Here is a 17,291-nt window from a genome sequence, read left to right on the forward strand (position 1 = left end):
GGGGCTGCACAGGCTGCCCAAGGAGGTACCCAGCACTCTAGGGAAGGCTGGTGGGGCTGTTTGGGATGTCACAGCACTGAGCTGTTAGGCAGCAATGAGCAAGGGATGCCAGATTTGCCTTCTCTCTGCCAGTCAGTGCTTTATCTCCCTTAGCAAAGCAAGACCTGAAAGCCCTGCCCCAGTGCGTGCAGTGCAGGGGCCAGCCCGCCCTCAGCGGTAGGGCAAATCCTTAAGGGATGGCCATTTGCTCCCCATCAAGTCCCAGCAGGTTTCCTGGCAAAGAATTGCAGGTGCAAAACTCTTTTTGCTATTTCTCTTCCACAACAAGGAAAAATACCCAAGGGCCTGGAGCAGCTCCCTGGCTCCCCGCCAATGATCCAGGCAGAGACAAATAGCACACCAAGAAATAAGTCTGCAGTCGATAGACCTGCAGGAAGGCTGTTGGAGGCTGCTGCCTGACTGGAAATAATCTTCTTAAAATGTAGCCATGCTTCCTCATGGCTTGACCTTTGCCTGCTGATGGATCTCTTGGGAGCCTGGGCTCATCCTCTGGTTGCACACACAGTGCTTTCATACAGTGACAGAATCATTATCAGCATTTAGCCTTGCCAAAACTGTGAACCTGTTGGTATCCACATAGTCCAACCCCACCTCTGGGTTTTTTCCACCCCTGGAACAGCTTTTAAGTTTTGCCATCCAAATGTGCGATATCTTTTCTAAGCTACCTTCCCAGGCTCCCTCAATGTTAAAAAAAAGCGGTTCATCTCCCTGCCAGACCCAGGCTTCAGGAAGGTGGAGGATCCCCCATCCACTCTGCCTTTACTTTGCCAGTGAATTTTAGCAGTTGGACTTCATGATCTTAAAGGTTTTTTTCAACCTAAATGATTCCATGATTCTTGGATGTGGGGCATCCTAGAAGAGAGGTTTGTTCTCCACCTAAAGTTTAAATGGCTCAAGGTTAGCGAGACAATTCCCATCCCAGAAGTGCCTGCAGACAGTCCAGGAGAGGTTTGGACTGGACAGAAGGAAGCATTTCTTTACCAGGAGGGTGGTCAAACACTGGAACAGGCTTCCTGGAGAGATGGTCGATGCCCCAAGCCTGTCAGCCCCCTCAAGAGGAATTCAGATGATGCCCTTAATAACATGCTTTAACTCTTGGTCAGCCCTGAAGTGGTCAGGCATTTGGGCTGGATGGTGATTGTAGGTCCCTTCCTACTGAAGTTATTCTATTCGGTTCTATTCTATTCTATCGTATAGTATCCTATCGTATCCTATCCTATTCCTTTCCATTGACTCCATTCCAGAGGGCTACCAAGCTGATGAGGGGCTGGAGCATCTCTCCTAGGAGGAAAGGCTGCGGGAGCTGGGGCTGTTCAGCCTGGGCAGGAGAAGGCTGAGAGGGGACCTGAGCGATGCACACAGGTACCTTAAGGGCCAGTGTCAGGGGGCCGGGGCCGGGCTCTTGTCAGCGGTGCCCAGCGACAGGACAAGGGGCAACGGGCACAAACTGCAGCACAGGGAGCTCCGTGGGGAGAGCAGGAAAAACTTCTTTCCCTTGAGGGTGCCGGAGCACGGGGACAGGCTGCCCAGAGAGGCTGTGCAGTCTCCTTCTCTGGGGATGTCCAGAGCCCACCTGGACATGATCCTGCGCAGCTGCTGTAGGAGAGCCTGCTTGAGCAGGGTGGGCTGGGTGGTCCCAGGGGTCCCTTCCCAGCCCCACCACCCTGTGGTGCTGTGACTCTGCACTTCCATTCCATTCCAGCCTATCCTGTTCTGCCTTTGGCCTGGCTGGGGCCAGGGGCTCTGTCTGCATAGCAGGGCAGGAGACAAGAGCTGGACCTTGATCATCTGCCCCAGGATGCCCAGGCAGGGCCACCCCATTGTTGGTCTGGATGGGTCCTGGCTGGGAGGGGAGAGGTTCCTCTGGCAGGCTGGGGTCCCTGTGAGTATGTGAAGAAAAGTTAGGAGATAGCAGCAGCCGAGTGAACCTGTTTAAATGAGGCAGGTTTTTCAGGGATAATGAGGCTAAATGCATCCATGCAAGCCTGCAGAAGGAAGGAGAAGATGCAGGAAATACTGGTACACCCTGTCCCATCCTTGGGAGGGGAAGGATTTAGCCCCCACCCCAATTTACCCTGAGATCAATCCCTAGACAGATTGCTGCACCTCTGAAGGTGTTAGTGGCATTTTACCATTGACTGTTTTCACTGAGCTTCCCTGGTGCCAGGAGGGTTTTGCATGGGAGGGCACAATGCTCTGAGAAATGTCTGTGACACTGCAAAGCTGAGCCTGGCTTGCGATGTAGCAAACCTGTGCTGGAGTTTGAATCAAATAAGGGGAAAAGAAGTTTCACACTCAGGCTTTTGAAAATAATCAAAGGGCACTTTGATGTGAACCATCCTTTTGACTCAAAGAAAAGGACTCATTTTGTTTAAATTTTTTTTTTGTTCATATGGACAAAGTTGTCCTGTCTTCTTTGGAGGGTCTTTCCTTTTCCATCAGTTACAGATCCCAGACCCAAGACAACATTGCACCAAAAGAATAACAAAAAGATAAAGTTTTGGTGTTGCCAGATCTGCATTTCAAAAACAGGACAAGCAGCTAGTAATGCACCTTACCTTCTATCAGGCTGCCTGGCACAGGGTACAGCATCGACCCAGGGCAGCTTTTTCCAGCCTAAGCATCCTTTCTCTTTGAGCAAATTCACCCTGAGCAGAAGGCAGGAGGGGAGGAAGGAGATTAGGGTGGAGGGCACCAGGTCGCTTTCACCCTAATGTTGAGTTCGGCCGGTAAATAGTCACAGAAAACCAGTCTGGGTCACGCATGGACCCTGCAGCACAGCCAGGAGTGGTGTGGGTGGCAGGGGGAGGATCAGCCCTGTGCAAGGTGGTTGAGGGTTTTCAGGCATGCATGGAGTGGTTTGCTGTGTTGGTATGCTCTGAAGTTCTTCGTGTACTGAAGCAAATTTTAAAATGCTGACACAATGGAAGAGCCCTCTGTCTTCATATCACAGTGGGTTTTCCCCCTCTCTCTCTGTACAATGCCCTAGCCTTGGAGATGACACAGAAGACCAGCACACCAGGTAAATACCCACACCAGCCCTGCTCTGGTGGTGGCCTTGCAATTCTGCCTCTGCAGTGCTGAGACACGTTCAAAGTCTTGCTCTCCAGAGAGCGCTTCCTTAAACCCAGGCTTGTCTGGGCTTGCAGGCCCAGATCTGTTAAGTACAGACTTCTGTGTTTCACTGGGGCTCACAGCTAGGAGCCTGCTCACCCTACGCAGCATCCCTTTGATAAAGCAAGCCAGGACACAGGTGGTAGCACCTTCCCATCTGTTAGGTCATTAAGATGGTCCCTGGCATGGCATGGGTTTGGTTCAGTACATGTCTGGGATGGTTTATGATGGCACAGGCACTATGATGTGATATGATACGATACGATACGATACGATACGATACGATACGATACGATATGATATGATATGATATGATATGATATGATATGATATGATATGATATGATATGATATGATATGATATGATATGATATGATATGATAGACCACCTGATGGACCATATGATGGACCACCTCCAACAGGTAGCCTGGATATGTTTTGTGGAGGGAAAGGACTTGACCTATACAGACACAAACGATGCCATAGTCAGAGAATGAGCCTTGGTCCATTTATTTACCAGTATAGACATCCTTAGATTCCCTCTGTGGCCAGTAAAGACAGATGGGCACTTCCAGAGGTGGTTTAGGGACCCCACTGGGCTGCCAAAATTTGCATGGGATAGGGCTGTACATGCCATGGCTCCTGACCACCTTGAAACTGAGATCCCAGGAAGCATCACCTGATAGCTGTTGACTTGAAATATTCATGGACAGGACAGAGCTCTGCAGCCGAAAGCAACCTGGTCATGGTGAATTATTGATGTTGTCTTTTCTTGTGTGTACCCAGTGGATCCAAGACATGTCTGACTGGGTTCAGCCCTCTGCCTGCTACTAATTAATCCCATGGGTCACTTGCTCCAAAGCTGGGGTCGTTGCCAAGCACTGGAGTTGAGCTTGGTGATGAAAATACCTGTGACAGGAGTCTGGGAGAGGCAAGACTCCCTGCTTCTATCAGGTCTGGGCACCTCGCTAGTCAGCCCGTGCTGGTCAATGGTGCAAACACATTGCAAACACTGCTGCTGCTCATGGTGGCTTCCCAGAGCTGCTGTGGCGATAGAGAGGTAGAAATTAGATAGTGCAGTGAGGTGCATTCCAGCACCATCCTGCATGGCTCTAGGAAGCTCAGCAAGGTCCTTGCTATGATCCCAGCCTTCCTAGGTTGCCCCTGTAGTCAAAGGAAAGAGGAATCCTGCCACATAGGGTCTGATTCAGCCTTTGGGGGGGTGTGTGTGTGTCTCCATCCTTGGTTGTGATGGAAGACCAGTGTGGCCAGTTCATAACATCTGTGTCCAAGTAGATAAGGAGGGTCTGAAACTGCTAACTCAGGTGTGGCACTTGGGCACACATCTTAGGGATGCCATGCGCCAGACCAGTGCTGCCATCAGCATAACCAGACAAGTCTGGGGTACTTTGCATCCTGAGCAAAAAAAAAATAATAATGAAATGATCTCCCAAAGGCTATCAGTCCCTGTCAAGTTTCCCCCATCCTTTTTGCAAACCCTCCAATCATAGAATCATAGAATGGTTTAGGTTGGAAGGGACCTTTAAAGGCCATCTAGTTCCAGCCCCCCCACCCCCCCACCCCCCACCACGAGCAGGGACCCCTCCCCCCAGCCCAGGCTGCCCCCAGCCCCGTCCAGCCTGGCCTTGAGCCCTGCCAGGGATGGGGCACCCACAGCTGCTCTGGGCAGCCTGGGCCAGCGCCTCGCCGCCCTCACAGGGAAGAATTTCTTCCTCATCTCTCATCTCCATCTCCCCTCTTCTAGTTTAAAACCATCGTCCCTTCTGCTATTGCTAGAGGCCCTACTAAAAACCGGTCCTCATCTTGGAAAAAATGCATCCTGAGGGCCCTGAAGATCAGGAAAAGGGCCAGGAAAAGGTGTTCAAAGCACTGGACTGGGTGCTGCTGTGAGTCCCAAGGCAGAGGAGCCTCCAGCAGCTTGAGAGATCTCCTGGAGGCTGTTAGCACCTCTGATCTAGACTGACCCCAAACTGTTCCAGTGCAGGAGATCTTCCAGATCCAGCAGGAACAATGGATGATGCTGGCTGTGCCAGGGTGATGATGGCTCTTGTGCCTTGTGCCAGAAGCACAGATCCTGTCACCAGCCATGTTTTTCCTGCGGACAATGTGAGTGGAGCACCCTAGGCTGGATGCACACAGCTGAGGTTACCACCCGTTAGCTGTCTTGGAGGACCCTGTGGCTTGACACAGCACCACCCCTCCTTGCAAGGGATGTCCCTGCACTCAGCAAGTCAATGTTGCCCTTGCTGCTTGTGGGTTGCTGACACTGGTAATTTTTTTTTCTCTCTTTCTTTTTGGTGCCTTACTCAGGATTCACTTTAACGATGGATACAAGTCAGTAGCAAGGTACCAAAATGTCATGACTGGTGGGATCTTGGCTTCTGGAGGCGGGGGGTTGCTCTTATCCCAGCTCATCCCAGTCACCCCACCTCCCACAAGTATGTGACTGTCCAGGCATAAATATACCCAGGATCTGGGATACAGGCCAGTCTGGTTTAAATTCCAAATCTTTCTTGATTCAAATTAATTCCCAAATCTTAAGCCAGGAAAGCAGAGTATGTGGTCCAGACCTGGGTGAAGCCAATGCTTCATGCATCAGCATTACAGTTTCTTCTCTGCAAGTGCAGGAGCACACATGAATGTCCTGAAGCTGGAGCTGAAGCCTGCAAGGGAGGAAGAGCTGTATGGTCGCATACGAACCCTGTGCTCCAGCAGTTTTCTGTGAGACCCAGCCGCACCTGCAAACCTCCTCCATGTCACAGTGCAAAGGAGAGGCAGGTCCTTCCACAGCCGTACCCCATATAATATGATGGTGATCACCCTGTCTGTAGGGCTAGTGGACTCCAAGGGCACCATCAGTAAGAATACAGCTGTATAAGTAAATTTATCTGTCGTGGGTGAGCCCAGGACAATGATCCCAGCCCCAACCTATCCCTGTAAGTCTGTTCTTCACTGCTGCTGCTGCTGCTGCTCACTATTTGGGGGTAGGTAGAGAAGGTGCAGAATAAACCTCAGAAGACTGCTGTCCTGCTGCTGGCAAGCAGGACTTGGGTGGCTGCAAAGAGCTGTGGCACAATGTCTCCTCAGTACTTTGCCACATAGCTCTGGCTAAGGCCAGAGCACGACCTTTCCCTCCGGTGTGCCCTGAAAGAACCTTCTCAGCATCAGCCCAGGAGCATCCTTCCGGGTGTGGTGGCAGCCATAGCCCCTTCCCCTGGCCTAGCCAGCTTCCAGGGGCTGTGGGAGGGTATGTCTGTTTGGGTGGGTTTTTTTCTCCCTCATGTTCATTCTCCTGACTGTGTCTTTTCCAAACAGCGAAGACCCTGAAGATCCCAGGTACTGGGCATGGTACCCATGCTTTGCTTAGGCCCTTTGGGCATGGTGTGTGCATGTATGTGACATGCGTGTTGGTGTACCAGTCCCTGCATGGCATTTGAACCCAGAGAAATGTCCTAATTGCTTCCTTCTCAAGACGGGCAGGGCTTTCTTGTATTCAAACCACCCCCCAAAGAGCAAGGCTCCTTTGTACTTATCCTGTTCTCCCCTCTGCCCAGCAAGGACACTTTTCCTTCTACTCAGGGGCCTTCCAAAGGAGCCTTGATAATATTTGTCCATCTGCCTAGCTATCCACCCATCCATCCATTCATCCCAGTGCAGTTACCACCATCCACCAAGGATTAATCTCAGTACAATCCTATGCATCCATACATTTCATTGCATTTCTTTCCATCCATCACTGTAATTCTCTCCACCCATCCATCCATCCACCCATCCATCCATCCATTCATCCATCCGTCCATCCCAGAATAGGTCAGTCTGTCTATTCATGCTAATGCCATTCCATCCATCCTACTGTGGTACTATCTGTCCACACATCTATGCACAACACCAGCGAGCCCAGTGCCCTATGATTTATCCATCCATGTTCTTTTTCTGACAGTTACTCTTTCTTCTTCATGCAGTCCCTCACTCCTCCCTTCTCATTCCAGCACCACCAGTACTGTCACTATTTCTGTACCCAGTTCCCTGGATGACAGTGGGTTAGGAAGTCCTGTTGCAGCGAGATCTCCCTCTGGCATGCTTGTGAATTGGGTTTGGTTGATTGCTTGGTGCATGTTGCTGATGGGGGGTTTGAGAGGAGAAGCTGGGCAAGGGTCTCTGTCACTGCAGGAGGATGAATCATGTCTGAATGAATTGTGCTTTGTGATTGCAGAGCTAAGGCTAAGGGGAAAGAGAAAAGACACATCGTGTTACCATTCAGGTACCCTGACTCCCCCTGCCCCTGCTCATGCCCAGGTTTACTTTCCAGCTCCAGCCTCCAGCCTCCAACCCTTCGCAGCAGTGTTACTGCATCCCCCTGCAACAGCTGCAGGGCAGGACCACAAGTTCATCTGTGCTAGTGAGAGTGCTTAAGACCAAGTTGCTGGAAGGCATAAAGCAAGAGTTCTCTGGTAGTGCCACTAATAGGAAATCTGTGCCCTTTTCAGGCAACCAGAGCCCAGGCTGTGGCTATCTGCAGTCAGAGGCACCTTTTGCAGTGAGGGTTGGAAGGGGTGGGCAAGGGATAAGGGAGTGGAAGGATAAAGAGTAATCTGATGTTAGCTGCTCCACCACACCCTTGGAGAGAGATCTCTGGACCTCTCACATAGTGTGGTCACCTTATTCACCCAGGCACCAGTGATCCAAGTGCCCAGGACCAGCAGCACTGTATGATGCTGCACACGGAAGCCAGGAGAGCAGAGAGATGCAGGAGGAGGGAGACAGAGCAAGAGAGCAGCCTCAGCTAGGTTCTTGCATCCCTCATCCAGACCACATTTCCACCAGTGACATGAGCAGGGAAAGGATGCAGGCTCAGGCGCTACCCTGTCCCATCCACCTGAGGATGTTGCTCCACATCCTGACATATCCAGGACCAGACACTCTTGCAGCCCTGGGGCAGCTGGGATGGGCACTGGTGGGCAGGGAGAGTTTCCCAGCCTGGCTGGGGCGGGGAAGAGTCTTGCACCAGTGAGTTGCTTGGGGAGATGCAGCTACTGGTCCCTACAGTGATGCAAAGGGCTTGTGTGCTCAGACCCAGTCAAACCAGCCATGCTCGGGGTGAGATGGTGGTGAGCCATGGCTTTGAAGGGAGCTCAGACCACATCCATGAACTTCAGGACAAAGCACGGAGTGATTTAAATCTCCTCCTGGTACTGGGCAGGGGCACTAGGGCAGCTTTTACAATGCAGATGAACCAGCTGAGCTGCTGGCATTGGTGTTTGCCTGCTCCTGTGACAAGCTCAGCTGGCAAGGGAATAATTTCTGCTGGTTTGCTCCCAGAGCAAGTGTTGGTGCAGGGAGAAAGCAGGACCGCTTGTTTCAGAAGCAGCTTCTGGATGGGTTTCCTTGGCTGTTTTCCAACCCAGACTCTGAGCTAATCCTTGCCCATGCTGGGCTGAACAGGAGGACCCTGCTTTTCCCAGACGCCCACCCAGTGATGGATACTGTGCTGGAACTGGTCTTTTAGACTTAACCTCTCTAAAACCTATTCAGCAACACATCAAACAAAAAATATTTTTCATCTGGGTCGTTTTCCAGCAGCTGAGTACACAGAGAGCTGGAGCTTCATGCCCTGAAGCTACTCTCCTGCCCTATGTTCCCAGCACAGATGTGGCCATAGGGTGGAGTAACAAGCTGTAATTAAAAAACAGCCCTCCTAATTACTTTCTAGAACTAGTTAATTGCTTTCTCCTCCCCACTTTGCTGATGTGCAATAGGGGAGATTAGCCAGGGAAGAAAGAGTGACTGGGGAGGAAAACAGGGAGGCAAGACCCAGGCAGAGAAATGTAGGAGCCATGAGGGAAGGAAAACAGGTTTGAAAATCCACAAAGCAGAGCGGGGATCTGCAAAGTGAAACAGGGAGGTGAGGAGTCAGGCTTTCCTGCATGGTGTCATGGCAGGAGGATGCACTGTCAGTCTGAGCAGGGATGAGGACCCCCAGATCCAGCCCATCTCCTTCAGCTGAGTCCTCTCTGGAGGGAGGATGTGAATACACCTCTGTGGGAGGATAATGAAGACCACTCCCCTCTATCAAAAAGTAGCAGAAGCCTTATCTCCTGCCCTGGCAGCACCCCAGTCTGTGCACATACCTACTCACATATGTGCATGCACAGCTGTAGCTGCTTTACTGGCCCCATACATGCACCCAGTGAATACTCACCACCTTCAGTTCCTTGTGCAGGGAGCTGTGGTTCTCCTAAGCTCCTCTAGCCTAGCAGAGGGTCATGCAGTGGTGTTGTCCACCTAAAATTACAGATGTGGGCAGGACAGGGGTGTTTGGGGTCAGCCTTGCTGAGGAAGGTTGTCTGTAACTGCCGCCTGGGGATGGGACACTCATGAGGAGCAGGGAAACTGCAAAGGGATGAGCAGCCTCTTCTGGTTTTATGGTCTGATTGAAGCACTTGAAGTGCACTGAAGCTTGTTTGCGTTTTGTTCCCTTGGTGCGTGGCCACTGGCTCCAGCAAAGGCAAAGAGAAGACAAAGGAACACAAGTAGGTTTCCTCTCCCTGCTCCTCCTCCTCCTTGTTTCCAGCTTTCCTAGCTCATGTTGTGGCTGATCTGGCCTGTGGTGTGCTCTCCCTTTCTCTAAAGCTGAGCCTGTCAGCCCTGGAGGATCTCGGGTCTCTTGGATGTATGGCCTGAGGCTTCAGAGCCTGCAGGGTATATTTATCTATAACAAAAGCTAAATGTAAAAGACAGGGCCAAGCCTGTCCTTGGCAGCACTGGAAGGCAACTGTGAGGTCTGGAGGGAAGCCTGTCTCCCACCAGGTTTGGATGGGTCCTGGCTGAGGGGAGAGTTTCCCAGCTTGGGCACTGACAGTCCAGCCAGGACTCAGGGCAGGACAGGGTCTGGGTGTGGGTAATCAGCCCAGGGTTGGGCAGAGGGAACTTGGCACCAGCTTTACAGCTCCTCTGCCCACAGGTCAGGCTGCCATATCATCCATGTAGACAAGTTTCTTCAGCTTCTGCCTGCCTTGTATCCCCAGCTGCTTGCACTGATACCAGACCAGGCTGTGTCTGAGCTCCCTCCTAACAGCAGCATCCTCCAGCTTAGCAGATCTGCTGAAATTTAAGCTTGAGTCTCTTGCAGCTCCAGATAATCTCCTGCTGTCCAGGCACTAATCCCTGCAACCACTGCAGAGCACTTCCCATCTGTGAGGTCTCTTCTGTCTCATGTTTATCACACTGCAGTTTAAGGACCAGTTTATGGCAGTATCTTACTGATGGACCCTCCTAATTAATGGTGTAAAGTGAGGAGGCAGAGGTGAGGTGGGGAAAGGGGAAAAATGTCTTCAAGCAGTGAGCAAGGAGAGGTCAGACTCAGGAAAAGATAGGAGGAGATCTCCCTGAACCAAGCAGCCTGGTTCTTTCTGGCTCCCTTCCCCAGTTCGGCTGTGCAGGGAGGGGGGAAGAGGAAAACTGGGTTTGAGGGCTGGGGTCTTCCCTGGGTTCAAGGGTGGTGTGTGTAGGTGGGGCTGGCAGTGGGGTCTGTCCCTGGTACTGGTGGCAGAACTGGAAGTCTTGTTAGCACAGAGGTGATGGAGGCAGCACCTGCCTGACGGGCATAATTTTTGCAAAGAAATGAGCCATGAAAATCCCGCTCCCTGCTTCCAGCTCCCCAGTAAAAAGCAATGATTAAAATGTCCTTTTTTTAGCCATGAATAATTAACCAGTAACCTGCAACCGTGTCTTTAACTAGAAGCTGGCCAGGAGAGAGACTGCTTCCACTTCCCTGCCCATGTCTCAAAACCTGTCTGTCCTTCCGTGCTCCCCTCCTGGAAAGCCACACGGGTGGAATCCTAAAGGACAAAGCCAAGTGCTTTTGGGAGCAGTGAAATGGAGGATGTATGCTTTGCCATCAACTGAATATAATTCATCTGCTCAATCCCATTTTACCACTAGAAAATCCAAGGGGACGGTGCTGTGGGAGGCTGGGTGGAGGCTCTGGTGTCCAATACAGGTTTAAGCTTTGCTCAGGGGCTTGTCCCTACTTGGGGACAGAGTCAGGGTGTTTGGTCCACACCCCTGGACTTGCAGGAACCCAGTCTTGACCCTGCTGCCAAATTGGGTTGCAAAGGGCCAGGAGCTTGCACTGTTTTGGAAGGGAGTAGGCAGGCGGGCAGCAGCATCTTCTCCGGCATCTCAGTTCTTTAGGAAACCAGGCTAAACCCAGGCTTTGGCAAAGGGGGGGCTCTCGGTGCTGCCGTGCAGCCTGTGTCGACATCTCAGGTTCACGGGTCCTCATGGAATATTCATGTGGGGATGGTGTCAGCTCTCCACCAGCACTGGCTTCCCATCCGCGCTATAGCATGCCTGGCAGGAGAAGTGAAGGGGTTGGTACGACCTTTGTTTAATGCTGCAAAGACCCTGCTGTGCCCAGAGAAACTTGGCTGGGGTCCCCGTCCCTGCCTGGTCCCGACCTGCATGTGGGACACAGCTCGGCACCGGGATGGCTGCTCCACCCTAGACGTGCTGCTGGCAGCTCTCCTGTCTCGACTGAGCTCTTCCAGCATCTCCTCCTGGGGGAAGCCAAGTCCTGGACAGCCAGCAGGTGAAGGTAGTGCCTCCAGGGATGGGCAGGGGGTATGTGTGGGATGTGTCGGTGCTCACCTGACTTGGAAAAGGTGACAGATGGGGTTTGGGAAGGGGCTGGGGGACAAGGGTGAGCCTCTGGGCATCTGCCTCCAAAGCATTTGCAACAGCTCCTTCCTCATCCTCCTTCCTTTCTCCTCGGCATGTGCCAAGCATGCTACCAAAATCAATTTTTTCCCTTTTTTTCCTTCCCCCCCCCCCCTTTTTCTTCTTTTCTTTTTTTTTCTTAGTGACTTCCAAACTCTGTTATTTCCTAGATATTTGCCTCCCTAGGGCTCCAGTCCACTGTGATAATACCAGCAAGGGTAGTGAGAAGGAAGGAGGCAGTACCAGTTGTCCTAACTGGGTCTGAGAAGAGCAGCCGGGAGATGTGCAGGTGTGGTGACAGCACCTGAAGTTTTGTGCCACTGAGGGACCTTGTGCCCTCTGGACTCTGGTCTCTGAACCAGGTAGAGCTGAGGCTCATCTTGTGGATGTGCTAGAGGCTGTTTCCCATTTCTGGGGCCTCTTCTGCAGTAAAACTGCCTTTAGGGACACGCGAGAGGCTCTTGCAGCTGGTGTCCCCAGCACATTTACTGAGGCTCAGTTGGCAGCATGAGGTCGTTGCCCCAGGAGCGGAGTGGGGTGACACTGGCTCCCATGTGCATCCCTCTGGAAGGACCTGGGTTGGGCTGGTGCTGCTGGGATGGATCCCAGTGCATGCTCCTTGGACCTGGTGCTTAATCCCAGTCTTGTTCCACACAGCCCAAAACCAGCTTTGTCATTTCACTGATGGGGTATGAGATGCTGTGCTAATCAGATCCCAGTGCATCCTCGGTGCCTGTGCAAGGACCTTGTTATTTTGGGTCCTGGTAAAGCACCAGCACTGCCAGTGTCTTCCCTGCATAGTCCTACTGGCTTCGTCACCGGTTGCTCTTCTGCTTTCTTTTACTTCCCAAGGAACCTCAGAAATTCCCAGGACAGATACAGCGATTTTATCACTAACCATCTGCAAGCAAATTGCCTGGATGCCAGCTCTAGGGCTGGTGGGAATTAATGTTTTCCCCCTCCATTTTAAAGAAATTAATTGTAAACAAGAATGTAATGTAACCGACCCTGGAGGTGTGTTGCCTTATGGAGGAAAATTAGTGGTGGAGCGTGGTCTCAGAGCAGGGTTTCACAGCCTGAGCTGTTATTACAGTGTTTGCTCATTAAAAAAAAAAAAATAATTAAAAAAAAAAAAAGTTTGCAAATAACTTAGAAGTTTTACTTTCCCTGCAGTACCTCAAGGCAGTTGTTCTCTGGCGTGATTATAGATATGGAAACCTAGCCCTCATCTTTCCTCCTCCTATAAGTTGTCCTTTCACTGAGGATCCCATGGATTAATCACAGCTACCAGAGACTGCCTTGAGGCCCGAGCATTGGTTTAGTCCCAATTAAACCTCAGCTATAAGTAGTTCCTGTATCTTATGCTGACCTTCTGCCCCGACTGAATTCCCCCTCCCTTGGTGAATACATTATCCTCCTAGTCTCTTTAATTTTCTTCTCATTTGCTCTGGCTATGCAAACCAAACTTCCAGTTATTTAAAACGACAAAAGCATCAGGCTGGCTGCAATGCCAAGACTTCTTGAAAAAAAAAAAACTATGCAATTTCATCCTTTGGCCCCAGCCACATGTGATCAAAGCTGAGACTGGGTCATCCTGCAGTTTTGGTGCTGTCACCTGGCTCATGGGCAGCGCATCCCAATCCTGTAGCATCCAGAGCTGAGACCAGGCTCCCCTGCCCTGGCAGCTAGTTTGGAGGTGAGGTTCCCCCTTGCTTCCAAGCTGGACCAAGAACACATCTATCAAACCTGCAAGGTTTCTGCAAAGAGCAACACTTTCAGGTAATGGGAATTTTCCAGTAAAAAAATAATACCCCTTCAGCTTTACCACCTTCTGCTTTTGGGACAGACACAGGCCCTTGCCTTCAAGTCTCTCTCCAGTTGTTTGCTCTTTAATATTAGAACATGGTTATCGCACAATCTGACTTGTGCTTCTTGCTGGTTTCAGTTTTACAGATGCCATGGAGATTTTTTCCTACTGAGGTTTTCAGCTGAATCTTCAGGCTAAAAATCCCCATAACATCCGGACTCTATAACTTACACCAGAGTAACTTAGAACCACCCACCTCTTTGCAACAGCAGCATGGATTTACCTCCAAATAATGTGGAGCCATCTCCTGAAAATATGTACGAGGCTGTTATTAACAGTCTCTGCCCATTTGCTAGCCCTGCATTTGAGAGCAATCCAGACTGCAGTGCAGAGACCCTATCGTTTACAGAATGCTGTATTTGTGTCTATTTGGTGTCCATAATGAACGCCAAGTAACACAGGAGTCCAGGCTGTCAATGCGTTTGTGTTGCATGGGCTGATTTTGGAGCTGGAGTAATGATCCTAGCCCCACTGAAGCAGTTGGAGCTAGAACTTCTTCAACTTGCCTTGAAACAATGAATATTTTTAGAGCAATTTGCAAACCATTATTTTGATCAGCCAATCCAGCCCAAACTGCCTTGAGTTAATTTGATCCCAGTCTAGTTCAGGTGCAGAGCTGGGACTAGCCTGGTGATGGTGTTTACCATGCTGGAAAGGTGAAAACCGTCTTGCTGCAATGGGCTGCTGAAAAACCTTAGGCTCTGCGCAGGTTTGCTGCTGGTCAAGCCGAAGAGGTTATTGATTTTTCACAGTGAGGTGATGGGGAAAGTGGTTGGACATTTTGATTTTTAGTAAATGGCTTTAGGTAACTGCCCTGGGAAGCAATTGTAAAAAGAGTCGGGAGAGATGAGAATTCGTCGTGCAGTGGCGGGCAGCAGCAGGGATGGGAGGCACGTGTTGCGGGCAAGAGTTCCTTGGCTGCTAACGCTGTGCTCCAGCCTTGTGCTTTATCCCAAATTGAGGCATTCCCTGAGGGGGAAAAAAAAAAAAAAAAGAGATCCAAGACTCAAAGGCTGTGCATTTAGCTGTGACCTTGACCCTGCTGTGTCTCATCTTTGCAGCAGCCCCTGCTCAGTCTTTCAGCTGATATTTCCTCTCTTGCTTTTGAGCTGTGAAAGGCTCCTCCTGTTCCCACCCCCACATCCTAGAAAACAGCACAAAAATACAGTAATTGACATGGGTTTGGGCTTTTTTTTCTTCCTCTCTTCTTCCAGAGCTGGGAAAGGAGTTTTTTCAGCCATGAAGCTTGGCAAGACGCGTCCATCCAAGGATGACCATCGGAAACAAGGTATGTTGTTCCTGGGAGGAGGTTGTTCCCTGCTCCAGGGCTTCTTTTTGGCTGTCCTCCACATCCCAGGAAAGCACCTGAGATGCCATAGAATCACAGAATGGTTTGGGTGGGAGAGGAACTCTAAAGACCATCTAGTCCCACCCCTCCGCCACAGGCAGGGACCCCTCCCCCCAGCCCACGCTGCCCCCAGCCCCATCCAGCCTGGCCTTGAGCCCTGCCAGGGATGGGGCACCCACAGCTGCTCTGGGCAGCCTGGGCCAGCGCCTCACCGCCCTCACAGGGAAGAATTTCTTCCTCATCTCTCATCTCCATCTCCCCTCTTTTAGTTTAAAGCCATCACCCCTCGTCCTGTCGCTACAGGCCCTGCTAAAAAGTCTGTCCCCAAAGTGACTCACATGGGGCACAGCCAGCTGGTAGCTCGGGGATTAGACAGGGAGCACTGGATGCTTGGAGGAGAGCTGCAGAGAGGGTCTCCATGGGGAAATGGAAAGTAGGAACTGACAGAAAGAGTTTCCTGCTGAAGGCTTGGCCAGTCTTCCCCCACCTTGTGATATCCCACCTGTGGCAACACCTGTGAGTTGTGCAGGCTGCTCCTGGCTTATATTTAAGGGCTGATTTGCAAATGTGACAGTGCAAAGCAGGGTTTAGCCCTTGCACCTTGCTGGGTGCACAATGCAGCAGCACCATGAGAGGAAGGGCTTAGCTGCTGCAGGGCTGCCTGTCCCCCCAGCTCGGCACCGCTGAAATCAGATACCTTTCTGGAAATGCACAAGAGGGGCAGCGATTGGAAATTTGTTGTTGTTTCCATTCAGACCAAAGGGTTGGGTTTCAACAGCAAAGAAATGGAGGAATGCATGTTTGCAAGCAAGGGCGAAGTGTTGCTTTAGATAGTGTTTCTGGGCAAATCTCCACTGTTCTTCAGCCAGGTTTGAGGGTAGGAAAAGGGGAATTTGGACTGGGACACCGGTGTAGGTAGAGGCATTGGCACTGGGAAGGCATGGCATGGAAACCTGGGTGGGCTCTCTCTCTCCCCAGTGTCTGGGCATTCATCTCATGGTTAAAGCTTTATGCAAGACCACAGAGAAAGCAGCTGGGATGCAAAGGCAGGAACAGGGTGTGCAGTCAGGTAGTGAAGTGCCCTTACAGATCAGGATTTACCCGTGGTCGGGAATGGTTGCAACACAGCTGCTATGTTGCATGGTGTAGTCAGTGCTCCATGGCCATGGGGCTCCTTCTTCCCCTTTCCCCAGGTACCCCTGGCTTTCACACACCTCACCAGGGCTCTGCTCTCTTAACACCACCCTCCTCAGCCTCAGTGCTGTTTTGGCTGTGCTTCCTACCATTAGTCTGGCCAGGTGGTGATGGGACAGGGTGGGTGTGTTGAACCACGTGCCTGCTGGCCATGTCAGCATCCCTCCTGTGCCATGCTCTGCTTTCCTTCTGTATGGACTGCTGGTCCTGCTAAAATCAAATAGATTCACTGAATCACCAAAAACCAAGCTGGGAGGGTGCTAGTCTGTCTGCCCACCCGCACATTGCAGGATCAAACCTGCTTAGGTCCTTCCCAGCTGGTGGGGTTCTAACTCAAACTCAGAAACTCCCAGTTGAGTTGAGGACACCCTTTTCCCATCCAACCTGCAGCAGTGTATCTCTTCATCCTGATGGAAAGCTTTTACTGACACCCATCCTAGATCTCCCTTGCTTTAGCCCATGTCATCTCAGAAAACCAGACCAGACCTGATTTCTAGTTTCCTGGAACGTGCCAGTCTCCATGTCTTAGGTTAGCAAAGAGACAGGGAACCTGTTTCCCAGGGGCTGTGTCTGTGCTGTGTGAGTGGATTTGGTGCTACCCTGCTGTGCCAGCAAAGCAAGCCAGTGATCCAACAGCTATACTGGTGTTTCTGGCCCAAGAGAAAAAACAAATTATTATTGCTGCTTTGTGGTCATTTCTTTACCAGAGCAAAGGCAGGAGGGGCAGGCATGACACACACAGGGATTGTGCAAGGAAAGTAGTTTCTGAGCAACTTTTACCAATAGAAAGGTAGACTGGTGGGCAACGCAGCTGTGGCTCAGTGCTGGTGGGATGTGAGGTTTTGACTCTCCCTGCAGCAATTTTTCATCTTGGGAAATAAAATCATAGAATCATTTACATTGGAAAAGACCTTTGAGGTTATCAGGTTCAACCGTTAACCCAGCACTGCCAAGCCCACCACTAACCTAT

General features: G+C 51.0%; 1 protein-coding gene across 14 annotated transcripts in view; it reads left to right on the plus strand.

Moving 5' to 3' along the window:
* OTOF (otoferlin) overlaps positions 1-17,291 on the plus strand; it is a 115,989-nt gene that overhangs the window by 54,683 nt on the left and 44,015 nt on the right. For 9 of the 14 annotated variants that reach the window (XM_055712993.1, XM_055712995.1, XM_055712994.1 and 6 more), the window contains exons 7-12: positions 3,050-3,082; positions 5,505-5,540; positions 6,510-6,530; positions 7,408-7,455; positions 9,695-9,724; positions 14,994-15,067. In XM_055712993.1, the coding sequence (XP_055568968.1) occupies positions 3,050-3,082; positions 5,505-5,540; positions 6,510-6,530; positions 7,408-7,455; positions 9,695-9,724; positions 14,994-15,067 (242 nt within the window). Of the gene's footprint in view, positions 1-3,049; positions 3,083-5,504; positions 5,541-6,509; positions 6,531-7,407; positions 7,456-9,694; positions 9,725-11,529; positions 11,791-14,993; positions 15,068-17,291 lie in introns of those variants that run through there. The other 5 variants (XM_055713002.1, XM_055713003.1, XM_055713004.1 and 2 more) reach the window with 2 other exon arrangements.

The sequence above is a fragment of the Falco cherrug genome, chromosome 6 (assembly GCF_023634085.1).
Source record: "Falco cherrug isolate bFalChe1 chromosome 6, bFalChe1.pri, whole genome shotgun sequence".
In the NCBI taxonomy this organism is placed as follows: domain Eukaryota; kingdom Metazoa; phylum Chordata; class Aves; order Falconiformes; family Falconidae; genus Falco; species Falco cherrug.